General features: G+C 35.5%; 1 protein-coding gene across 1 annotated transcript; it reads right to left on the bottom strand.

Annotated features, from left to right (window-relative positions):
• Positions 1–11,958: 11,958 nt before the first annotated feature.
• On the bottom strand, positions 11,959–12,387 carry LOC137402372 (piggyBac transposable element-derived protein 3-like). Its single transcript, XM_068088872.1, has one exon. It carries the CDS (start codon positions 12,385–12,387, stop codon positions 11,959–11,961), a length of 429 nt encoding a protein of 142 aa, XP_067944973.1.
• Between the last annotated feature and the right edge of the window lie 11,780 nt (positions 12,388–24,167).

Genomic DNA, 24,167 nt, shown 5'->3' on the forward strand with positions numbered 1-24,167 from the left:
CGCGTTTAGAAGCTGGATTCATATACCACATGTTTACATTGGCGGTAACAAGTGTTACCGCTTCAACCATTTGACCATTTTCAGGGAATAAAGAAAAACTGGGCTTAGAGTTTTTTTCTGTGCTTTATCAGTGCAGCTGATAATTGCTCACTGGGCACTCGACTACCAGGGCACTAGCACAGCATGTGTTTTACATATAATTGGCTTTGTGTCATGCTCTACAGGAACTAGATTGTAGTAAATTAGAAGCAGCTCATTATTAGCTATTATATAATGTTTTTGGAAGCATTCGCCATTGGAACTATAGTAGCACCGATGCAAAGTCTCTATAAAATTAATTTGGCACAATTTTAATTTATATAATATTTTAACTGATATAACTTAAGAAATGTGTTGCCGTTGCCCAAAACAGATTTTTGGGCAGCCCAGAATGAAAGACAGACAACAATAAATAATTGTTTTTGCACACTCTCAGTTTAATTATTGAAAAAAATGATGGCCAAAATTAGCTAAGTAGGCCTGTGGTACTTGTCAGTCATGTACCGAAATGTCAGACAAGTTGATACATGAGGGATAACGCCTGATGTTTTATGTAAATCTTCCAACGAGATCCCGCAAATAATGATCATAGTCAAAGCAAAGAAATAAATCAATACAATGGTTTCATCAAGAGATATCTCAGTTACTGCTTCAAATTTTGCTGTCCTGGAAAAATCACTTCGTTGAAACAATGAACTATCAAACTAATTAAACTCACTATGTTTCCAAGTTACCGTTAATCCACCAATTTGCGTTATTCGCAAGATTGAAGCAGCACAAACCACAAGTCAAACAATTTTTTTTATCTGAAAAATTTTCTTTAAATTTTATTTTTTTGGAAATATAGAAACACCACTTACGGAGGATGTACCAAAAATGCCGCACAAGCTACTTCATAGGTTTCTAAACTTCAGTCAAGTTTTTCTTTGATAGTATGCCGCTAGCATGATAAGAATGCCTTGTTATGACATCTGACAAGTAATTGCATATCTCTTGTAAGAAAGTGACCAAATTAGTCTGCATTATGTGAAGGCCTTTTTAAATACTTATCACATGGCAACTCAATGGGCACACAACTCCAAATCTGCATCACCCACACATTGAAAACATAGTGAAAGTCTCATGTACATGCAGATTGATTTATTCACATTATCACTATGGTGTCACTTACATGTAAACTTGAGCACTTCCGCAAGTTAATCGCATTGTGGATATTTGCAGAAATCATCAAATTACAGTAGGAAAGTTTTGCGGTTTGCAAACCTTTATTAAAATTATCATGCTTGCGACTTATGAGAACATAACTTGTGAGTTTTGCCAATGTAAATACTGCGCAAGCGACTCAACTTTAAACATTTCATTTTTTCAGTCCCTTTTCTCAGGCGAGTTTCACGTGTTTGCATCGCCAACACATGCGTCACTAACTGCGTCGCTTGATATCAACTTATAGCTTATCATTCCTTACATTTTCTCAACAAGGCGCCGGAGCCAATCTACATCACACAAATTTCCACAGCAACACTTAACTCCCACAATAATGCAACTTGCGCACGAGTCGAAACGTGAATGATGTGAGTCATAAAAACATAGTGATTCCACGACTAGGTTTCTCAATGCTTGTTATTTGTTTGTTTCTGGCATGTGATAACAACCATCTAGTATGTCTTGACATGAACAAGTTAATAGCAAGTAGAGATATAATGTAAAGTTCAATGAAATTAAATTCAATGATATTGAATTTAAAGAAATAAACAAAAACAGACAAACCATGAAATTCAAGATCACTTTGTTTTGGATTTTTTTTTATTTCTATTCGAAATAAACTGCCCCACCAAACTTTGCATCATGTAAATTTTGAGTCAGTTTTGTGTAGCAGTAAAAGAGCTAGATGGAAAATATATACAAACTACATGGCCAAGTTATCTGTAAACAAGTTCTAAAGTTTTTTTGTAAAAAAGAAAAAAAACAATTTTTCTTTATTAGAATTTTAATAGTTGTTATGTTTAGTAATGCAACTAAACAGCTGAGTGCAATCTGTGCAAGTTTTCTTTAGTATTTATAAATACTAAGATATTCTTTTTACAAAAATAATATCAATATATTTATACAATTTTATTTTTTTTGACAAACTTTGCAAGTTTTGTTCACAATAGCTTTCAATACATCCCAGCAACAAAATCAAAAAGGGAGACGTTACAAAGTATTTCCTCCTATCTTTTAATCTGTGGAAATTTGACTAATGAGACTGAAATGAGATGGGTGAAAGTTGACCTTTGCTAGAGATGGGAAATTTCATGTTCAAAGATTTCTGAGAGTTTTAGAATGGGACATTATTTGTTATATTGCTCAGGGGAGCAATTAATCACTCACTGTGAACTCAAGATTACAAGAGGCCTTCAGCTTTGTATCCATGCAGCCACTATATATCCAAAGCGGTCACTCGTCTCCTAATCACCTAAGCCGTAGTCATTTAGCCTGTGGGTCTTTATCCCAAACTTGTTACATAATGAATATATAACATGCCCTTTTTTTCAAAACCACAATGCTTAATCCAATGCACGTTTTAATTTCCATACTCTGAAGGTTCACCTGAGTACGCCCACAATTAGCAGAATAAGTAATCGCCTATCAAGTAAGCGTTAAGTCCCAGCAAGCAGGGTTATCAAGCCAAGCTGGTTAGATAACCACAAGAGCCTTAAGTCATCATCACAGTTACCAAGTCCAAGATCAGATGTGTGTATATAAATCTTTACTCATCCATTATTCTGTTTACTTACGCTTCTTCACTCAGCCATTTAACAACTCATCTTCCTCCACACTAACACTCTCCCAGTACCAATCGGTTTTTCCAGGCTCCACATCCACTGCAACCAGGTTACATGTAACTTTTGGCTCAGAACAGCAAGCATATCGTCATTGCCAGTTCTATCTGCTATCTCAATGGTTTCCTCTACACTCTCAACAGAGCTTTCAGGTTGGACCTCGTCTTTAGGTTCCTCAACCTTACTTTCCACACTACTAGCATCTCTGCTAGGAACCACTCTCTCAACAGATGTTTCAGGTTGGATCTCCTCTTTGGATTCCTCAAACTTACTCTCCTTTCTAGTATCTCTACTAGGAGTAGCAGTAACAAATTCATTTATAATACACCATACCATATTTCAGAGGTGGCTTACTAACTCGACCTGAGCTAGTGACAACTAGTTCCCTACTAGCAGGCACAAATTCACTTCTAGAAGTTTTTCTAGGCAAATCATTACTATTTCCTGGCACTTCTCTCTCACCAACAACATGAGTTTCTCCCTCGTGTTCACCAAGTCCAAGAGTTTCTTCCACATGCTCAACAACACCAGGCTTTTTCTTCCTCCTCTCATGGATCTCTAAATCAGGATTCATGTCCTCCTGATCTTCAGATAAATCATTAGCATTTTCTACTATGTCAGAGTTGTCCTTTGTTGACGAGTAACTAGACAAGAAAAGATAGTTATCATCAGAATTCTCAGATGATGTATATACGTCATCAGAATTCAACAAAAACAAATGTTTCCTATTTTTACGTATTTCGCTCATGCCTACATTGACCCAGTAACTTTCAGGGAATTTATCCTTTCTCAAAACTACACCTTTTGAACCTACATCAGTAGGAGCCTTTACATAAATCATATGACCAGGTTTTAACTCGTCTAACTTTGAAAAACTCTATACTTTTTATCCCAATGTCTCATAAATTTCTTTTTACGTCTAACTTAATTTTCTTCAAACAGTTCATATTCTACATCATTTTCATATGGGAAATCCAAATTTGATGTAATAGCTTGGCCAAGAATCAAATCGCTTGGTGTATATCCCAAAGCCGAAGGTGTAGTCCTATACACAGACAGAGCCACATCTTTATTTTGACATTTCTCCCATAATCCTTTAACAATTTTTACGGCACTTTATGCTAAACCATTAGAACAATGATACAGTGGGCTACTAGTAGTTAAAATAAAACCCATTTTCTTTCCAAAGTTTCTAAATTCTTTACTAGCATAACAAGTTCCATTATCAGACCTGATAACGTTAGGTATACCTAATCGAGAAAAGAGATACTTGAGTACTCGAATTATCTCTCTATCAGTTTGAGATTCTATATGCAGACATTCTACCCACTTCAAATAATACTCTATAGCTATTAAATAATATTTGTTATCAAACACAAGCATATCCAAACCTATCACCTCCCATGGCTTAGAAGGCATTTTAACTTCATACATGGGCTGGTGTTTGACTTGACTATGCATAATGCCAACATTACATCTATTTATATAATCTGCAATCTCCTTACTTTAACCAGGCCACCAAAAATGACGTTGAGCTCATCTACGACATTTCGTCATGCCCTGATGACCTTCCTGACAAATTTCCAAATAAAGGGGTTTCAATGACTTAGGAATGTACAGCCTAGAGTCATATAAAATAACATTACTATAAATATTTAATATCTCTCTATGTCCATATAAACCTACCAGTTCTTTACTAAAACCATCCGATTCAGATGGCCAACCAGAATACAAATACTCTATACACTTAAGAGCATCTGAATCTTTACTAACCTCTTCTATAAGTTTTTCTTCTTTAACATCCTCATATGCAGAAGAGGAAACTGTCGAGTTAACATAAGCTTCTACCTTATTACAAACAGCTTTTCTTACCTCATCACAAACAGCACCAATGTGTAGACGGCTAAGCAAATCAGCAATGAACATATCTTTACCAAGAGTCTGGAAAATATCATAATCATATCTCATTAGTCTTAACTGAAAATGTTGTACTCTCACAGGTTGCTTAGACAAATCCTTTTCACCTAAAATCGCAATTAAAGGCTTATGGTCAGTTTCTATTTCAAATTTTCTACCAACTAAATAGTAATCAAACTTCTCACATGCCCATGTCGCAGCTAAAGCTTCCTTTTCGACCAGGGCATATCTAACTTCAGTTTCAGTCATTTTCCTAGAAGTTTATTCTACAGGTTGCCACGCACCTTCTTCGTTATACTGTAGCAACACTGCGCCTAATGCGTTTTTACTAGCATCAGCGGAAACTCTATGTTTAGCATTTATCTCGAAAGTGCTGGACAATTAGAAATTTTTTCTTAACAGTTTCAAAAGCTTTTTGTTGGTCAGGACTTCAAAATTATTCAGATTTACTGCCAGTTACTCCATAAATTGGAGTATACAAACCAGCTAACCTTTTATTGAACTTCATCCAATAATTAACCCTTCCAGTAAATCTCCTGGCCTCCTTTTTGCTTCTCCGAGGCTTCATCTTAACTATAGCTTTTATTTTACCTGGGTCTGGTTTAATACCAGAACTGCTAACCAAATGTCCTAAAAACTTCACCTCGGTACATCCAAATTCACGTTTTTCTTTCCTCAAAGTCATTCCAGACTTTTCAATTCTTTTTGAAACTTTATGTAAACGCTGCCAATGTTCGGTTGCAGTTTTCCCATAAACTAAAATATTGTCCATCAAACATACAATTCCGTCTAAACCTTTCAATATCGTTTCCATTTCCCTTTAAAAAAAGTCAAGGCCTGAAGATATCCCAAAAGGCATTTTCTTAAAGCAAAATCTACCCCATGGGGTTACAAAAGTCGTTAATTCCTTGCATTTCTTATCAAGTCTAACTTGCCGAAATCCAGAATTAGCATCAGGTTTCAAAAACAACTCCTTTTGACAATTTCACTCAAAATGTTTGATATCCTAGGTAAGGGATATGCTTCCCTTCTACCACATTTTTTAAAATTGGTTAAATCTACACACATTCTAATCTTACAACCTTGTTTTGGAGCAATGGTAAGACCAGAACACCAATCAGTTGCCTTCTCTATAGGTTCGATAACATTTTAACATTTTAAGGTTCGATAACTTCATAACATTTTATCAATTTCTCTTTTAGTTTTTTCACTCAATCATGCTGCAATAGGCCTAGGTGGGTACAGTCTAACAGGGTCAGAATTCCTATTCAAGTCAATACTGAAAATACCAGGGATTGTTCCTAGTCCTTTGAAAGTCCTAGGAAATTCCTTCAAGGGGTCTAATTCATTTGCACATAAAGCATTAATAACTGCTAACAAACTCAACTTCTTAATCTCGGGCATACCTAAAAGATTTATCCTAGAACCTTCAAGTATGTAAACAGAAGTATCAATAGCTCTGTAAGTACTTTTAATAGTTACCTCAGCTACTCCTAAAACATTCAGTCTATTTCCATCAGCTCCATTCAAAATTTGCTCGGACTCTTTTAAATTCAAACCAAGCTTTCTACTAGCTTTTTCCATCAAAATAGATACATCGGTTCCTGTGCCAAAAGTAAACTCCATATCTTTACCATTTACAGTCAAATTTCTGACAAATTTATTGTCTAGTCAGCTGCTATTACTAGACTCAAAAACCTCACTCTCGGAGTAGGACTTCTTCTACCTTCACTACTTCCACTACTTTTATACCTATCTCCCCTTCGACTCCTACTTAACTTGCAGTCCTTAATTGTGTGCCCTTTGATAGCACAAAAAATCATCTTACCTCTTGACAAAATCTGATTTCATGTTTTCTCACTCTTCAACCATAGCTTTTATCTACCCCTGGAGAGAAATACCGTCTAGAGGTTGCGCTAGATCTATCATCATATCTCCTCGAGGAATACCTAGCTCTCTTCTCCTACGCCATTCAAAAGCCATTCTCTAACAGAATCCCTAGATGAACTACTATAGTCCCTAGAGCTTCTTCTATTCTTACTATAATCTTTATCGTAGTTACTTGACTTCATATCCTTACCATATTCTCTAGTTTTATATTTATCTCTAGAAGATACTCTATTCATTTCTTTCTCATTTACGAATCAGAGTCAAATTTAAATTGATTAGCCTTACCCTTTCATTTGTTTTCGACTGCATCTACTTCTAATTTCACATTAAAATTGCCTGCCTTAACAGTTTCCATAGCTCCCTCCTGAATCTCTAGCTATTTTTTAGCTCTCAAAATACCTGAAAATTTAGTCCAAATGAAGTCATTTTGTTGCATCAATTGGGATCGGCAAAAAGATTCTCTCAGCCCATGCACTGCAATAGCTAAAGCAAATTTTTGTCTCAAAACATCTTGTTCAGTTCCAAAAGTCATTTTTTACTTAAATTTTCAACTCGTAATAAATAATCATTTTCATTTTCTCCTATAGCTTGACTAGCTGTTAAAAAATTCATTGTTTTAACATAAACAATTTCTTCAGATTCATAAACAGTTTTCAAAAGTTCTATGGCTCCCTCATATGTAGAAGTTGCACTTTTTTGATCAAAACCTAAAGGTGTCAAAGCTGCTCTATCTGCCTTACCCACAGCATTCAACAAATATACTAACTTAATTCTACCTATAAAATACATCAAAAGTTTCTTCAACGCCATATAATGTAACTTTTTCCTTGTCTAATCCCGATGTGATCATTTCAACACTTAAATCAAACTCAGCTAACTAATTTTTCTACTATCCGCTAACATCGTCACTACTAATTACTAGTTTCGGAAAATGATTAGAATTCAAATTTCTAGCGATATTCAAAATAGCTTACACTTACCTCTTAACAACCTTCGAAACCTTTATAACACTGTGTAATCACCACCCACTTTGTATAGTATCACCCAATTATCACAGAAAATACACCACGGAAAATCACTAACCACAGTGTCACCACTATCGATCACCGGTATGACTAGTTATTCACCACTACACTACAATATAATAAATTATCACGGATCACAATTCTCCTTGAACAAGACTGCTTACGACGCCATGTTATATTGCTGAGGGGAGCAATTAATCACTCACTGTGAACTCAATATTACAAGAGGCCTTTAGCCTCGTCTCCAGCCACTATAATCCAATGGGGGTCACACGTATCCTAATCGCCTAAGCCGTAGTCATTTAGCCTGTGGTTCTTTATCCCAAACGTGTTGCATAATGAATATATAACATTATTCATGTTTGCATGAGCAAGTACTGTTGTTCGTAATACACTTTTTGTTTCATAACATGAACATTATCAGAAAGTTTTAGGTATTTAGCTCAGCGACTGTTAGGCTACATTTATTAAAAACTCTACCAAATTCGCTGTAGCTACCAGCTATTTCTGCAGAACGACTAATTGAAATAGTGAGATAATGTGTTTAGAAGGATCAAACTATTTCTGATAAGTAAACAGAAATTCATAAGTTTTAGTTTAGTCAATAATAAATCAATAGGTTTTACTCTACTCCTAAACAAAAAATTGGCAAAATTTAACAAAAATTCAACTGATACATTTTATTCAATAGTTTCAGAAATATACACTGAAAAGTTAGTAAATATGCTTTAAATCATCAGTAATAAGCTAAGTACGCTATATGATGATATGATTTCCTGCGGTTGAGTATATGTTACATTTTTAATAAAAATTGGAGTTTGTGGCTACTAGGGTGAGTGAAATAAGCTGGACGTCGTTTTTTGAAAACCATAACTATGGTTTTCTACGATAGGTAACACAGAGCTAAACAATAACTATTATTATTTAGCTCATTGTTACTAATTGTGGATTTAAACAAAAACCATAAATTACATATTAAAGTAGTACAGCTCTCACTTTGTCCTTACGTTAAACTTGTAAACGAGAAAGCTGTAACGTTGTTTTTGAATAATTACGTAGGCTAAATTCTGAACATTTTATTGAATAACGTTTGAAGATAAGAATCTGTGCAGATATTATCACAACTCATGCAATTTTATTAGTTCATTACAGTTATATACAGATATATGGTTTTACATAATTATAATCGGAGCAAGAAGAACATTGTTTAAATATATACATAGTTTAGGGCCATTGACATAATTTACCATTGGTATCAATGTTGTGACTGACAATTGCAGTTTTCAAAAAAATGATTACGATTGTTCTACTCATCATGGTAGACACAAGCTGTCATTCTTACCAGAAATATACCATGCATGCAACTGCACGAAGCTGTTTTATCCTAAATTTTGCTTTGCTTGCCCGTAGCAGGTGAATTTACAGCACAGTTACCAACTTTTTGGTATGTAAGTTTTTTCAAATCTATAGGTAAGTACCGAGCAAGCAAAAACTACTTTCCTCCTCAATGCGTAATTACACAATACAAGTGATGCAATCTGCTCACCCAACATGTCTCTTGTACTTTCTCTCTAACGCTATAGTCAGTGAGCTGGTCGTATCTCTTCTTCGAAGCTTGTCATTTCTGATGACATCATCAAATTTGTTGAACAGAGATTTACACAAATATTTTATGTGAATTCTTATAACCATAATGAGGGACCCATTAGAAATGTACATGCGTTCGCAATGCTTTGGCCTACATGTATGCTGGAACAATTCTTACATGACAATAGATATTTATAAAAACAAATTTGCTCTTAGTGTCCTACAAGGTAAAACACTAACTTTTTTTGGTTTGTTTTTTCAAGTTGACATTAAAAAATGACTTTATCGCTGACAAAGTTGTTAGTTAACTATATAAAAGTTTTAAAAATTAAAGTGGTATGTTGAGGTATTCTAGTGCTCATTAAGAAAAATTTCTTAAACTTTTGCAATGTCCATGAAATCAGAAATTAATCGGAACAGTTCGGCAATTCAAAATTTTCCTAAAAGTTTACTTAATTGTAAAAAACTGTATGTAGCTCTAAAATGATACTCTTTAGTGTATATATATATATATATGCATTTCTATTTCACCATATTCACAGCAGAAAAATATATCTCTCTTAAAGTAATCTACACTAAGACTTGTGTACTACCGATTATATATTCCTGTTGCCCACACTTCCGCTAAAAAATCTTTAAATATTTTGATTATCCCAAACTTGCTAATTTCAGCATTTATGTTCAAGATTTAAAAATTAAAAATATATGTATTTATTTTTCTATTCACATTACAAACAATATGTCTATTTTGTAAAACCAACATACAAAGTCAACCATCGTATGTTTCGGTATACGAGCTTTACAGTACAACAGCCTATATTTCACTATCCTCACTTTTTTGCTATACTATTATATTAACAACTTTTAAAAGACATTTTTTCAACCCAATTTTCTAGACATAATCAGAACTAAGTCTATTTGTTTGTTTGTCTATGCAAAGCGACACCAAAAGTGTTAACAAAAAAGCTAGTACTCAAGGATCGATCCCAGATTTTTGACTTCGCACCGGAACACGCTATCATCTGCACTACTCAGCCACTGTGCTACAATGTAGACTATTTGTGCACATAGTTAATACACATCACAATCACTCATGACGGACCAGACTACTAGAGTACAGACCAGACTACTAGCCATTTAAAAATTTTGTTTCTTTATTTTTTTCTCATTGCGTGTAAGGAAGAAGCTCCTTATGTTGATTAATACTACTGCTAAAATAGTATGCGTACATGTCTATTTTTAGCCGTAGTTCTATGTTAGCACTTTTTGCACACCTGCACTCCCAGTTGCTTTTTACTAACTTTGAGTTTAAAAGGACTTAAACAGTAACTACTGTGTTTTGAAGCAGTTTGGCCGACAGCTAGTTAAATGGTTTGTCTGAATTCTTAAACCAATAAGTGTCCTACTTTTGTTTTGGCCTACATTTATGCTTCAAAACTTTTTATCTTTGTGCCCAAAAAGATAAAATTCTAATTTAACCCTGAAAAGCCCAAATACAGAAAACCATCAGTATATTTTTTTTATTTTGGTTGTAGCCTGCTATTTTAGGCCTACTGATGGTATTTCATTTATTATTTTTCGCATTTTGTTTATTTCGATGAAAATAATTTTTGTAACATATATGTAACATTGGGTCATTATGTCTTGTTTGGTCAGCATTAAAAGCATGTAACAATGGGTTTTACTAGCCTTTATTGAACATGTCAATAATCTTTATACAAAACATGACTCAGCATAAAATATCGTAACAAATTCTGGTAAAACAACTCTGGTTAGGACAGTGTTACAAATGCAAAACATCAACAGTTCTCAATGGTGATAGTCAAAAAAGCAATTTCGTCCTTCAGTGAAGCACAACTTCACTGCACACTTGGAGCATTGTGTATTAGTGCATTAGTGAGATTGATAGAGCAGAGCTTACATCTTCCTCTCTTACTGTCTTTTAGTGGCCAGTGATCATGATTATCATGACAGGTGTCATAGGAAGGCAGGGTTTGCCGTTTTGGAGTTACCACAGTTGAATTACAAGATGCTTCTGAGGGCCGACCCCTTTTACGTTGAGCAACAATGTGCACTAGACTGTTTGCAAGTGTTGACTGGAAGTGACGCTGAAGAAGAAGATCATCTTTTGGCAGTTTCAATAGTGAATGCTCTCTACGATACATATTCTATGCATTTACCAAAGCAACATTGAAAAAGTGCCAAAATATATACATATACCACCCCCTAGATCGCATTTTGTACCTGTACTTGGCCAAGTAAGAATCAAGCAGATCAATTCCCCCCATATTACGGTTATAGTCACCTATAACTGATGGCATGGTAACAGCTTTTTGTTGTTTAGTAGTTTTGTCCCAGCGTTTAGCAGAGACAACTGGCTCACAGCCAGTCAGGGTAGAAAGCATAGTGACAGCACGATTATCAAACCAGCGTACAGCACTGATGTTGTGTGTTCTTTCAACTCTTTCATCACTAGCTCCGCGACCTTGTTTTTGAAGTTCTTTTTCAGATTTTAACTCACATTTTCCCATTCTGTTTTGTCTCACTGTCCCGGTGTAAAACATACATTTTTTTTTTAGCTCAACCATCAATGGCAAGCTTGTGAATAAATTGTCGGCATATATTTTGTAATTTCTGCCAGTTTCGAGTGTTGAAGTAAGCATCATCACAACATCCCCTCATTGCCCAAGTTTGGTTCTTGTAACACTTCCTCCTTGGTAAACATCAAAGTCATAGAGCATTCCAGCTGGATCTGCTCGACCCCAAATTTTGAACCCCCCTGGATGAGGCCTACCTTTGATGTATTGCCGTATGGAGCTAGTTTTTCCCCTGTAAGCACACATCATTTCATCAATGCTGCAGTGCTTAGATGGAGTGAGCTTGAGACAGTTTTCACGCATCTTATGTAACCAAGGCTTCAGCTTCCACAACTTGTCTTTCTTTTTAGTACAATCAGACACAGCCATGTTGTCCACAAAGTGTAACGTTCGAAGAATTTGCTGAAACCGGTTGCGACTCATTACACTAGCTACCGGATCATATCGAGTATTAGCTGCCCAGTATTGCTGAACTCCATCCATGCGAACTAGGCCCATGTGAAAGCACATGCCCAAGACTTGCTAAATTTCTTTAGACGTAGTATTGATCGAAACTCCATTCTTCTGGACGCTGTACATATTTGTTTGATTCACTATGTTTTCAATCATTTCTTCCGTCACAAACCTTTGAAAGTAACCAAGGGGAGTGTCAGTTTTTTGGCTATCAGGAGCAGCAACTTTGGTTCCAGTAAATTGACTATCAGGAGGTCTGAACTTTTTGTTTACCCATGTAAAAACTGGCGTTTCCATGTTCTCGGTAGACGATTTTGTCAATATTTTAGCAAGCGGTACATCCTCATCATCATCACACTCTGAATCTTCCTAAAAAGCATGATAATGTTTTATTAGTAAAGATATTGCAGTGTGGTAACTATTACAAAGCTTAGCTATAGTGCATGCCATTTTATTACTGCTTTGTGCAAGTTAGTGTAAAACAAATTGCAAGAAAATAGATACTAATGAACTACTAAGCTTCAAACTCACCTCTTCGTTCAGTTCATCTGGTCTAAAGTCTTCATCAATTTCACTGTCATCCCCTCCACCATCTTCACTTTCATTACAATCAATACTTTCCAAAATGTCAAGAACTTTGTGATGATCAAAGAGATGCTTTGAGTTGGCCATAGCTGAAAAATAGCATTTGGCAACCCTAGTCAAAATTTCAGCCACTAAAGCCCATTGTTACACTGGCGTAACATGGTATATGAGTATCATTACAACATGCTCAGCAAAGTTATTATTTTCACAAATTGAAATTTTTAGGTGTATCTTCATCAACTTTATACAAATTAATTAATTAATTATTAACAAACTGGTACTCACCTTGTGTACAGTTTTGGGAAAAAAGAAGAAGCTGCTCTATTGTTCAAAAGCCATGCTGGAAGCCATGTTGGTTTTTGCAATAGGATCATGGGAAGTTACTGTCCAATCAGATTGCAGTAAGTTTGTTGTTTAACTAGCACATGGCACTTTATGAAAACATAAGCATGAACTGATGGAAAGCATTGCTAAGTCCTGATATAAAGGTACAAAGTTCATGTTACATATATGTTACAATGGGCTTTCCAGGGTTTTAATTTGGTTGATTCTTCCAAAAATGATATCATCAGACTGCTAACATAACCGCCTAACTCATATATTCTGGTTTTGAGTAAACTGAAAAAACAAATTTGTGGCTAGGATATTTGATTTTCAGAAAAGCCCTGAACTAAAAATAATTTTCAAATTACCATCACAAATTATGCTTGTGTGTTGGTATTTGCCTTCTGGCACTAGAGAGTTGTTCCTCATGACTTTAGCATAATTTGTGCATTCAATGACGGACTTACGCACATGGTACACATGAGCTACTGATCTCTATTAATGGATAAATTGTCTATGCTTATTCTAATGAGGTTGATCCTCAAAAAATGGGTGGCTGAATAATGACAGGATGTGCTTAGTTGACTGTAGATCGCTGTATTTCCTTTCCTTGATTGGGAGTCAATCCTAGAATTTTGCCACCCAGGTGACAGGTGTGGGTGGAACTGCCACTCTTTAGGGCAGCTGGTTCCATGAGTATCCAGGTTCAATTGTCAGTGTGTAGTTCACTTCACCGTTACTTTTATACTGCAATCCTTGTAGCTGGTGGACTGTGGAGTCTTCAGCTTTCTTGCCTGGTCTTTTGCTTGGCAGGTAAAAACCCGAAAGTTTTTTTAAATATGTATGGTCTAGTGGTCGAGCTGTGTAAGGAGTGGGGCTTACCTTAGCAGTCTGCATAATCACAGCATAATAATCAGCGGTATACACATTGCACACTCTCTTCCGCTCTATACAACTGTGCATAAAGTCGCACTCTATTTGGGAATGGCCTGCTACTAGGATTTTTTTCAAAATAGCCACCATGTGGTCAATGGTCAGCTGGAGCAGTGAAATAGTCACGATGGCATTTCTGCTCTTCCGCTCTATACAACTGTGCATAGAATCGCACTATATTTGGGTATATATGGCCTGCTACTAAATTTTTTTGCAACACAGCCACCTTTTGCTCAATGGTCAGCTGGAGCAGTGAATTAGTCATGATGGCGTTTATATTTTGATATTTGCAACCATCACTCCAAAGGACAATTTCCTTGATGTCTGGATTAGAGTCAAGGTATTTAGAGAAGTGCTGGTTTTGAACAGAAGCAAAATGTTCACTGCTCAGATTGCCCTCTGATTCATCCCAACTGTAGTAGAACCCATATTTGGTAGATAACTTGAAGAGGGTAAAGTTGTGCACTTGTATCTTTGTCTCTTAGTACAGAGCACTAGCTTTGGTTTTAGGATACAGAAGCACTGCCTGCAGGTCCATTGTCTTGACAGATATTGAGGCTTTTGTATTATCCATGTCTGTGGTTTCTCAGATCTGGCCTCATCCTTGGCTTTTAAGTGCAAGCAAAAGATTCATCTTCATTTTTATTGTGTTTTGCACTTACACAAACATCGCATTGATCTTTACGAGGTAAAAATACTAAATAATTCATCTCATGGAAAATGTCTCTGAAACACTTGGAGCTCAAAGACCGAATTCCCTGTCTATCAGCTGCTGCCTGGCAGACCAAAGTGGTACCGGGTAAAGAAACTTTTTCTCTTTGTAAGTTGGCACATGCCTTGCAGTAATGAGCTGGCATGACTCAGAGGTCAGCTAACCAGTTGACAACATACTCGCCTTCTTCTTCTGAGAATGGTTCGACCAGTCTTTGGTGCCCTCTACTTAGCATCTTCTTCCACTTGTGGTTTGAGCCACAACCCAAATGTTCTCAGTGCCAGTCCTAAAGTTGAGGCAAACATTGGATTTCAGACTTGCCAAGCAGTACCTTCTTTTATTTTTACATCACATGAAAAACTGGATGTACGTCAAGAATTCTGACTCTTCTTCTGTTTTATGTCGATCTTGGTCACAGCTGATTTCACATAAAATTCATGCTCAGATCATGAGTCTATTTTTCAAAACCAGTTAAACAATCACTGCCTCATTTCATTGCAAAACTTTTGACTGGCCAGCAGCTTAGACCTTTGACAGTAGGCGGATAAACATGGTGGTTCCATGTCTTTAGCCACCTTTTTATCACCAGTTAATCACGTAAAATGCACTCCCTGAGGCCTTTTAGCTTTTGCCACATTATTCTTGCAACACACGGGGGCCGCTCGCTTAGATCTTTTAGGACCAGGGCTATCACCATCAACATCAGTAGTTTCAGGTTCTGCTATAGGCCCCGGCACTCACCTATGTAACTCTCTCCATCAGATGATGATTCTGATGCTGCTTGGATCTGTTAAGCTGTTGGAAGAAAATCACCATCTATATCTGAATCATCCAACCCTTCAGCTACAACATAAGAGGGAGAGGATTAATTGAAGATGTTTCATGGACTGAAGCATCAAGATTTACAACTCTCAGGTCTTCAGTTGAGAGTTGTTATTACGGGTATGTGTATACCAACCAAGATCCAACTATGGATGACACTAGACATGCAGAATCTAAATCAGTTTAAAACAAAGCTTGAAAACCAACCGTAGCACCCAAACCCAAATTTTAAAATCAATCCCCAAAATTCATTCATTTTTAAAGTGGCTCAATGTGGATAGATATTGCCCCTGCTATGTAAATGGATCCTCAGTTGAGAAAAAATCAAAAGAAGGTAATGTTACTAGTAGGCTACTACTAATAGGTACTAGGTAACAGGTGCTAACTAATAGCCTACTACTAGTTTGACAACAGTGCTAGGCCTACCATCAACCTTGTAGTATTCCAAACGGTTGCGTGAAAACAGAACTAGTTTTACTACTACTAAAACAATAGCCATCGTCATGGCTATGGATTGTCTTTAGTGTCACTCATTTAAATTAAGCAGTAGGCTTACTAGGCTACTATAATACTACTACTACTACTACTACTACTACTACTACTACTACTACTCATTCTATCCTGCTCCTAACTGTCAATCATCATCAGTCATCATATCACTTACTCAGTCACTCATTTGCCTGTTAATAGTTGTAATAGTACAGCAGGAACATAAACTTATCTTTCAGCCTTTTCCTTTGGAGGGTGGGCTATTCAAACCGAGATGTTTTATAGTCAGAAATTTATGCTGAATTCAATTATAATGTTTTTACATCTATGTGTTTGCACATTTCTGAGTTAGGGAGCACTTTCGAAATGGGAGGGGGCAACTCCAAGTTTGGTTGGAAAACCTTACATATCAGACAAAGAAAAGTATTTTATAATCTCAAAAATTAATAAAAGCTTTTATTTGAGATTATGTGAGTCAATTCTCAGCATTCCTTAACCCATGCCAAAGATGCAGCAAACCGCTTGTTTCACTGTCTTGATTAGTCTGTGAATAAAACCCTAGTCAGAGTGACTAAACTTCAATATGAGACAGCCATTCAGTATTCAAACAGATGGTTGATATTAAAAGAAAAGAGCATTCAATGTGAAATTTCTCAAAAGGTGCTAAGCATTGAGAACTTTGATGAGAGTTCAGACTTTTTATCATTATGCCTGTTATAAAAAGTATTGTAACAAACTCGTTATGGAAAGAGCTGAGAAAAGACATGAGAAGAGACAGAAAGAATGCAATACAGCAGAAGAGGTGAGATAAGATATTTATAACTTTACAAATTCATGATGATTACTCCAAGATGATGGTACTTTGGTGGGAGAAAAAGAAAACATTTTCATTTTTGTCTGCACATTTTGTGAGCAGCAAAACTAACTCTTTGCAGTTTACATGACGTGTTATAGCCTACAATTTTGACATAAATTTATAAATAAATTATATGTATGATCCTTCCTTGGTTTTTTGCATATGACCACACAAACTACGCTAGATATGGCATGCTGTACTATGCAGAGATGACTACTATGAGAGTATAGCATAGCAAGGTGTATGAGGCTCTTATGAAGGAGGGGTATTTTACTTATCAATCACGACATCACCGTCCATTCAGCTCTATCGCTTGTGATCAATTTATTGAGCAAACGGTTAAAAGAGACTCAAAGTCTCACGGTGGAATCATAGGATTTACCAGGAATCATTGGCCTCTCAATGCTGGACTCTATCTCACCCAGAACGAACAGCTGTACATACAGACATGAAGAAGATGCTAGTGCCTGGTGATTCAGATGCCGCAAGTTATGAGATGCGTGAAAAGGCATGGAAGGCTGATGAGGAAATGAGGGAAGTCATGAAAGACTCATAACAGCAAGAATAAACCTGTTTGCGTTTCAAACCACCAAGCTAGTATATATTACCAGTGGTGCAAAAGCCTCCATTGAAGTGAAGCAGGATCTTGAAATGGCAAATGTGATAGGAGAGAAACAGCTTTCAGAATTTGTCCAGAAGAGATTAAGTTCCCAAGAGATTGATTTCAATGCATCCATCAACTCAAACAAGCTCAAAACCTTCACCACATTACCATCAGCTAAGAAAAAATCAGAGGAAAAAGTCCCAGAGTGTTCGCACAGACTGTTTGAGAATTTGTTAGTGATCAGCCAACAGCGTAACTTGGATTTGAGAAAAGTGTTATCATACTCTCTGGGCAACATCAGCTGGTCCCTGGCTAACTCTGATGGCTCTATATTGAAGACTGCCAAGTCAGCTCTGATGGCTGCTGTTGAGGAAGATGTTGATGATCAACCATCAATCTATGTTAACCAGGATCAGCTATCAGTCTTGACGCTGTTGTAGTTGATGCTATAGCTGAAACTCAAACCCTGAAAGCTCCTGCAACTTTTGGCATGGTTGCAAGTCAGCTTTTGCAACGGATAGTTAGTATTGCAAACGTATATCACACATGTCGTGTGGATTTTGTTTGTGACATATACCCTGATATCAGCATTAAGGGAGGTGAGAGAAGTCGTAGAAGTGTGAAAGGAAGGCAGAAGTTTGCTGTGTTTAGTCCGAACTAATCAGTGCCAAAAAGGTCCGAGTTTTTAGCAGATGGCTCAAACAAGACTGCCCTAGTAAAATTTTTAAGGATATATGGAGGAAGTCACCGTCTCGCACATCACAACTAAACCTACCACCCACACTAGATGAGTTAAATCTCCATATATCTAAGGCTCCCTATCAGGCCGCGATATGGAGAAGAGCCAAGCAAATCATCATCAATGCCCCATCCCCCAGCAACATGGATGGTTTATGGAAGATAGAGAGCTTAAAGCTAGATGGATAACACAACAACCAGCACCTCCCGATGTGCTCGTGGACATGTTTTGTCGATGCAAAACTGGGTGCCAGTCTCGTCGCTTTCAGTGCAGCAATACAGATCTCAAGTGTACGAACATGTGCAGAAGCAGCTGCTGTAGCAATAGAAATAAAGAGGATGGAGATGAAAGTAGTGATGCAGAAGACTTAGATGACTGTGAATTAGAAGGTTAGTATTCGAGTGATATTGTAACCAAAGGTGCACTTCATCTTTTATTAGAATACATGTGTCACACCGTATAAAAGACTGACTAATTGCGATTTGACTTGCATAATAAAGTAAACTGTTCAACATAATAAGCATTAATGATGAATATATGTATACTAAAATGTTATATATATACATGGTCTGAGTCTTTAAAAAATACTTTTCATTTTGTTTTACCAAGTACCAACTGTAAAGCTGCCACAATATCACCCAAATTGGGAATACATAATATTATATAATGCAATTCTAATATTACAATATTTGAAGAATAAATATTTTAATGTTATCAGAATTGATTCCAACTTAGGTTATTGCTAATTATTTAGTATTTATATGCCATTTTCATTATTACATTGTTGATAGAAGCACATGAAACATTACAGACATTTATTTAATTAAAGTAATATATTAATTAAATTACTCAAAAATGAACAATCTAAGAGGTTTAGAGACCAGATATTTGAAATCAGCTCAAAAATCTGATCTAGATGCCACTCTTATCACATAGCCCATCTCCAAAAGGAATAAATCACTTTTTTGACAGCTTTTTGATGCCCTCCTGTTCTACTATAATGGTTGTAGGAAAAAAATGTTTTCAAATTTGTAAGTATAATCAGTCTGCTAAAAATCTTTACTCACCAGAGATATTATATTTAAGGCACTCTCATTCCATTTTTGAACCAACATCCAAAGATCATTATATCCTTGCATGTTGATGTTGATGTTGATATTTGTGTAAGATCACCCATGCCTTATCAATTTTGTAGAAAATGCTGCTCAAATATGCCTAACTCACATCGATGTGACACACATTTAACATTTATTTTTGTAAAAGACATTCTGATTGGATGCTGGTATAATGAGTTAGGCCTAAATATTCAAAAAAACATAACTAATAAGATGTATATCTCAACTTGAATTTTGAGAAAAGTGAGTGAGGCACTTATGGTAGAAGTCGATGTCAGGAGTGAATAAATCCTGTATTTTAATAACTAATGTTTACTCTTGGTACAGTAAAACAATTTTGTTTAGTAATACATATAAGCATTTTCTGATCTGTATCAAAACATTTCAAAATTTAGGAGTGATCTTCACTTTTTTACTTGGTAGTTATGTGAATTCTCACATCTGGCTGTTTGTGATTTTTTGTCCTTACTTAAAAGTTAAAAGTTTTAGGTTTTTATCCTTTTTAAAAATGTGATTAATAACATCCAATTCATTATCGAAATGAATTTAATTCAATAAAATACAGTATGTTTTATGGGTAAAGGCTCTTAGAACATTTTCAATTTTCGATGTCTTCATTCAAAAATTCCTAAAATTGTGTGCTGATAAAAAAGCGGTTAAACTATGATCACTTTTTACAATATTTTATCAATATAATTATGGTTAAATATTTTTTTCAATTTTGTTTTTGATCAGCAAATCAATTAAAAATTTTACCTATCCAGTATGCGGTCTTAGAATAATAAGAGTTGTTTCATTGTTTGTTTGTCCAAAGCCATTGGTAGATGTTGAAACAAAATGTTTCACCAGCCAGTATTGAAACCCAAACATTCAGCTATGCATCTGCACCATTATTTGAACATTTATCCATAGTTCACAACAACTGTGCAATTACATTACTTATTACAAAATATGATCTTTCTCGGTACACTAGACCATCAGGGTGCTAGTTTTTTTATAATGTTGACATATTAAACGCATTGTTTTAGCAACCCAAATAAGTTGTTATTAACATTTTGTTAAACCTTTAGAAAACGCATTCAGCAGTAATGACATCGTTCAAACTTTTCTATATTAAAAAAGCAATCATTTATGTTAAAACATAGCTTACCAGGTTGAAAAAGCAAAACTTTATACTGTGTTAAAAAGGTATTTCATTTAGCTTCAAGTGTCGTGAGAAATTATACTAGTAAAGCATAAAAAACAATTACATACAAAAGAATTTTAAAAGCCTGTAGGAGATTTATTGGCACAGGTGGTGACGAAGGTTTGTGGTGACACAGGTGGCCTGCTGGTGACGAAGGTTTGCGTTAAAGGTTTAAACCTACATGCATGACGCAGTATAGTTTGTAGTAGATCATTAGAGTAAAAATTTTGGCATGCAAAATGTACTTCACTAATTTGTAATTGTGAACATAAAATCATGGAACAATTATAAAAAAGACACTTACTGAAAATCATAACAATTTAGCTCTATTATTTTATACTGAAGATATGCAGGTGCAGCATTGTTGTGGAATGTGATCCACTGAGAGCTGAGCCTACGGCTGAGCTAAGCCGAGCCGGGCTGTGCTCAGTCAGGCACAATGACGAGGTGAGAGTTTAGCCAAACCAAGCCAAAGCCAAGCCAAGCCAAGCCAGAGCCGTGCGGAGTCAAGACCGAGCTGAGCCGAGCCAAGCCATGCCCGGTCCAGCCAAGTAGAACGGAGGCGGAGATTACTAGATATATAAGCTCAAACATTTGTGTAGAAGAGCAGAGCTGTTCCGGGCCTGTTCATTGCCTGTTACTTGAGCATTATTGTACAAATTATGAACTAAGCAGAAATATATGTATAAACTCATGCACCAAGTCTTGAACTAATGGAGGACAGTGCAGGTCGCACAAAACCTTTACAGTATTAGTTGATAGAGCAACTTCGGTCTTTTACTGCAAACTTCACTGTAAGCAGCAAAGTTACAGTTCTAGCCTCACTGTTTAAAGTTAAGTAAACTGCCAAGTTTCTTGTTCAGTTTTAGTTAATATTTACTGAAAGTATAGTTTTAGTAAAAGCAAACTTCTGGTGCTTTGAGTGCTTGGGTAAACTTCCGTTTACTCTTTACTGTGAGATTCATTGATTAACTGTGCAAGTATGCGTAGTTTTTGTTAAAAACTGAACAAAACAAAAACTTTTCATTTGTTGTTGTGAAGTTCAGAAGGAACGGAATCTTGTTCAATGTCATTTTGTGTGCATTCATCTTTAACGGTTGACTTGCCAAAAGATTCACATTACAATTATTTAGTATCCAAAAGCTCGCTATGATTTACTCTGTTCTGTTGTAGACACAAAATAATGCATATGGTAATTTGATTAAAACCTTTTGAAAACTCAAACGCGAACAGTTAATCGCAACCATCATGAAAACGCCGTAGGGTGGAATAACTCTCAAAACAGCTCAAACATGACCTTGTTGAATCAAAGTGTTTTGTTTATACTTTCATGCAAACTCATTCATCAAAATAGTTTCACAAGTACACTTCACGCATACAATAAAACTATGTCTGTTGTCCTTACACATCTGTTTCCTTATTATTTGTAATGCGGTCACTTTTGGCACTGATCTCTCAAAACCTAGCTTAAAAAGAGTTTAATTTTTTAAGGTTAGCTCGAGGGGATGCACATTTTTTTGGTAAACATTTAAAGCCCTTTGATCGCTTGCAATTGTCAAGAAATGCTGCAGAAGTTGCCCATATAGTGCAACAATAGTGCAACATGATCAGATTATGACTACATGATTAGACCAAGCTGAAAGGAAACTGCAAATTAGCTTGCATTTATATCTGATACGAGTTTTCCAGTAGAACGCAAAGTTTTTTTTCTAAATTAGTGCTACGAGATGTGTTATATAAAGCCTTTTATTGGCTTCTCATTTCATGTGATAACATCATATGTCAAAACAATAACCACAATAATGCCATAATACCATAATTCAAATCAAAAGTTTTAAACAGAATTGTCGCTATACAATAAGAAAGTATTTAACATAATAGTATGAATGTTATTAAATTTATTATAAAATTATTTAACCAAGTGACAGTAACAACCAAAATAATTTTTATTTATTTCATCAAAAGTTCAAGTTGATTAAAACCAAACTAAAGTGACTGAAAATCATTATTAATTAGCAAACTGGTTAGTGCTGAAAGTATCATGACAAAACATGTTTCGCAGTTGTTAGAATTTGTCGGAACATGTGCATTGGGTGAGTAACTCCCAATTTTTTGACAAAATACTGTTATAGGAACTACGAAAGTACGTTTAGAAACTGTCTGTTAATGATGAATAACGAAACAGACAGCTAAGTGCAGTGAGTTATGTGTATATCAGATTACTGGCTGTAAGGTTTAAAAATATAAAATAATTTTTGTAACTGAGAAAGCAACATAATATTAGTTTCTATGATGTTTACAATCTTCATTTTTACCAAATCATGAGTTCATGTGAACACGATTTTAAAGCTTATTAAAATTTTGTCTTTCAATCTGTAACTTTGAAATATTCACTGACTGTGAGAGTTTGAAGTTTTAGTAAATGAGTTTTAGGGAATCAGTTCTGCCAAAAGTTTTGGCAGATATGCAAACAAGTACACCACACATCATCCTACTTACAGATCGACACTATTACTTTCCGTATCTGAAGATGTATCGCCTTTTGACTATAATAAAAGCATCTGCTTTGAGGTGTGGTTTGAAGTTTCTCTTAATACATCTTCTGTGTTAATCAGATCGCATGCGTTTATCAACAGGCAGTTAATTACTTAGTGTGTACAAAGTAATGAAATAAACAAAAGTCAGGGAAAGAGAGACAAAATTTAAGTGTTACAAAAAATATTAACCTCTCAAAAATTAGAGTTTGAATCTTTAGAGCTAAATATTAATTTATGCATTAATTTATTCTGCATGACTGGTAGCAGAGTGTTTGAGAGTAACTTGTGCATACTTAAATAGTTGCAGATAATAAAGGTGAACTTGGGCAACAATTTAGTAAGTTTTATTAAAAAGCAGAGGTTTCATCATTTGCTATTGATTTTGCGGTTTCAGTATTAAATTTACAAAACTTTGTTGTTGTTAAACTTCTCAGTTGAAGCATAGGTGATTATAATACTTATACAGTTTTTAGTTGCAAATAGACAGACAGAAAAAAAAACATGTAGTGCCGTAATTTGGATTCAATGGTTGATACCAAAAATGGAAATTATAGCAAATAGTGATATCATTTCGACACATACTGTCCCTCCGAGCGTTTGCACCGTGAGTGAGTTTTTCGATTTTATTTTTAAAACATATTGATGGTCCCATCATCTCAAACATTAGAAGCATTCTCAAATAATCAAAACATCCTCTTAATTCAGCAAAATAATCTACAAAGACTCATCATTGAGGAAACCTAACAGGTGACATTTTGCATTCAGTTTTAGACCTACATGTATAATATCTGCACTAAAGATTGGTGGATACATTATTCTTAAAAACCATATAGAATAACCTCTACTTCATGTTTAGCTCAGAAAAAAAACTTTTGACTGCCACAGGTATGTTTGACTCTAGCAATACTATGTAATGGGATACTACGGGTTAAAAA

This window comes from Watersipora subatra, chromosome 8 (assembly GCF_963576615.1).
Source record: "Watersipora subatra chromosome 8, tzWatSuba1.1, whole genome shotgun sequence".
Lineage (NCBI taxonomy): Eukaryota > Metazoa > Bryozoa > Gymnolaemata > Cheilostomatida > Watersiporidae > Watersipora > Watersipora subatra.

What these genes read in the sequence shown, in the direction of transcription:
- LOC137402372 (XM_068088872.1), bottom strand. Translation starts at nt 12,387, where the DNA reads ATGTGCTTTCACATGGGCCTAGTTCGCATGGATGGAGTTCAGCAATAC.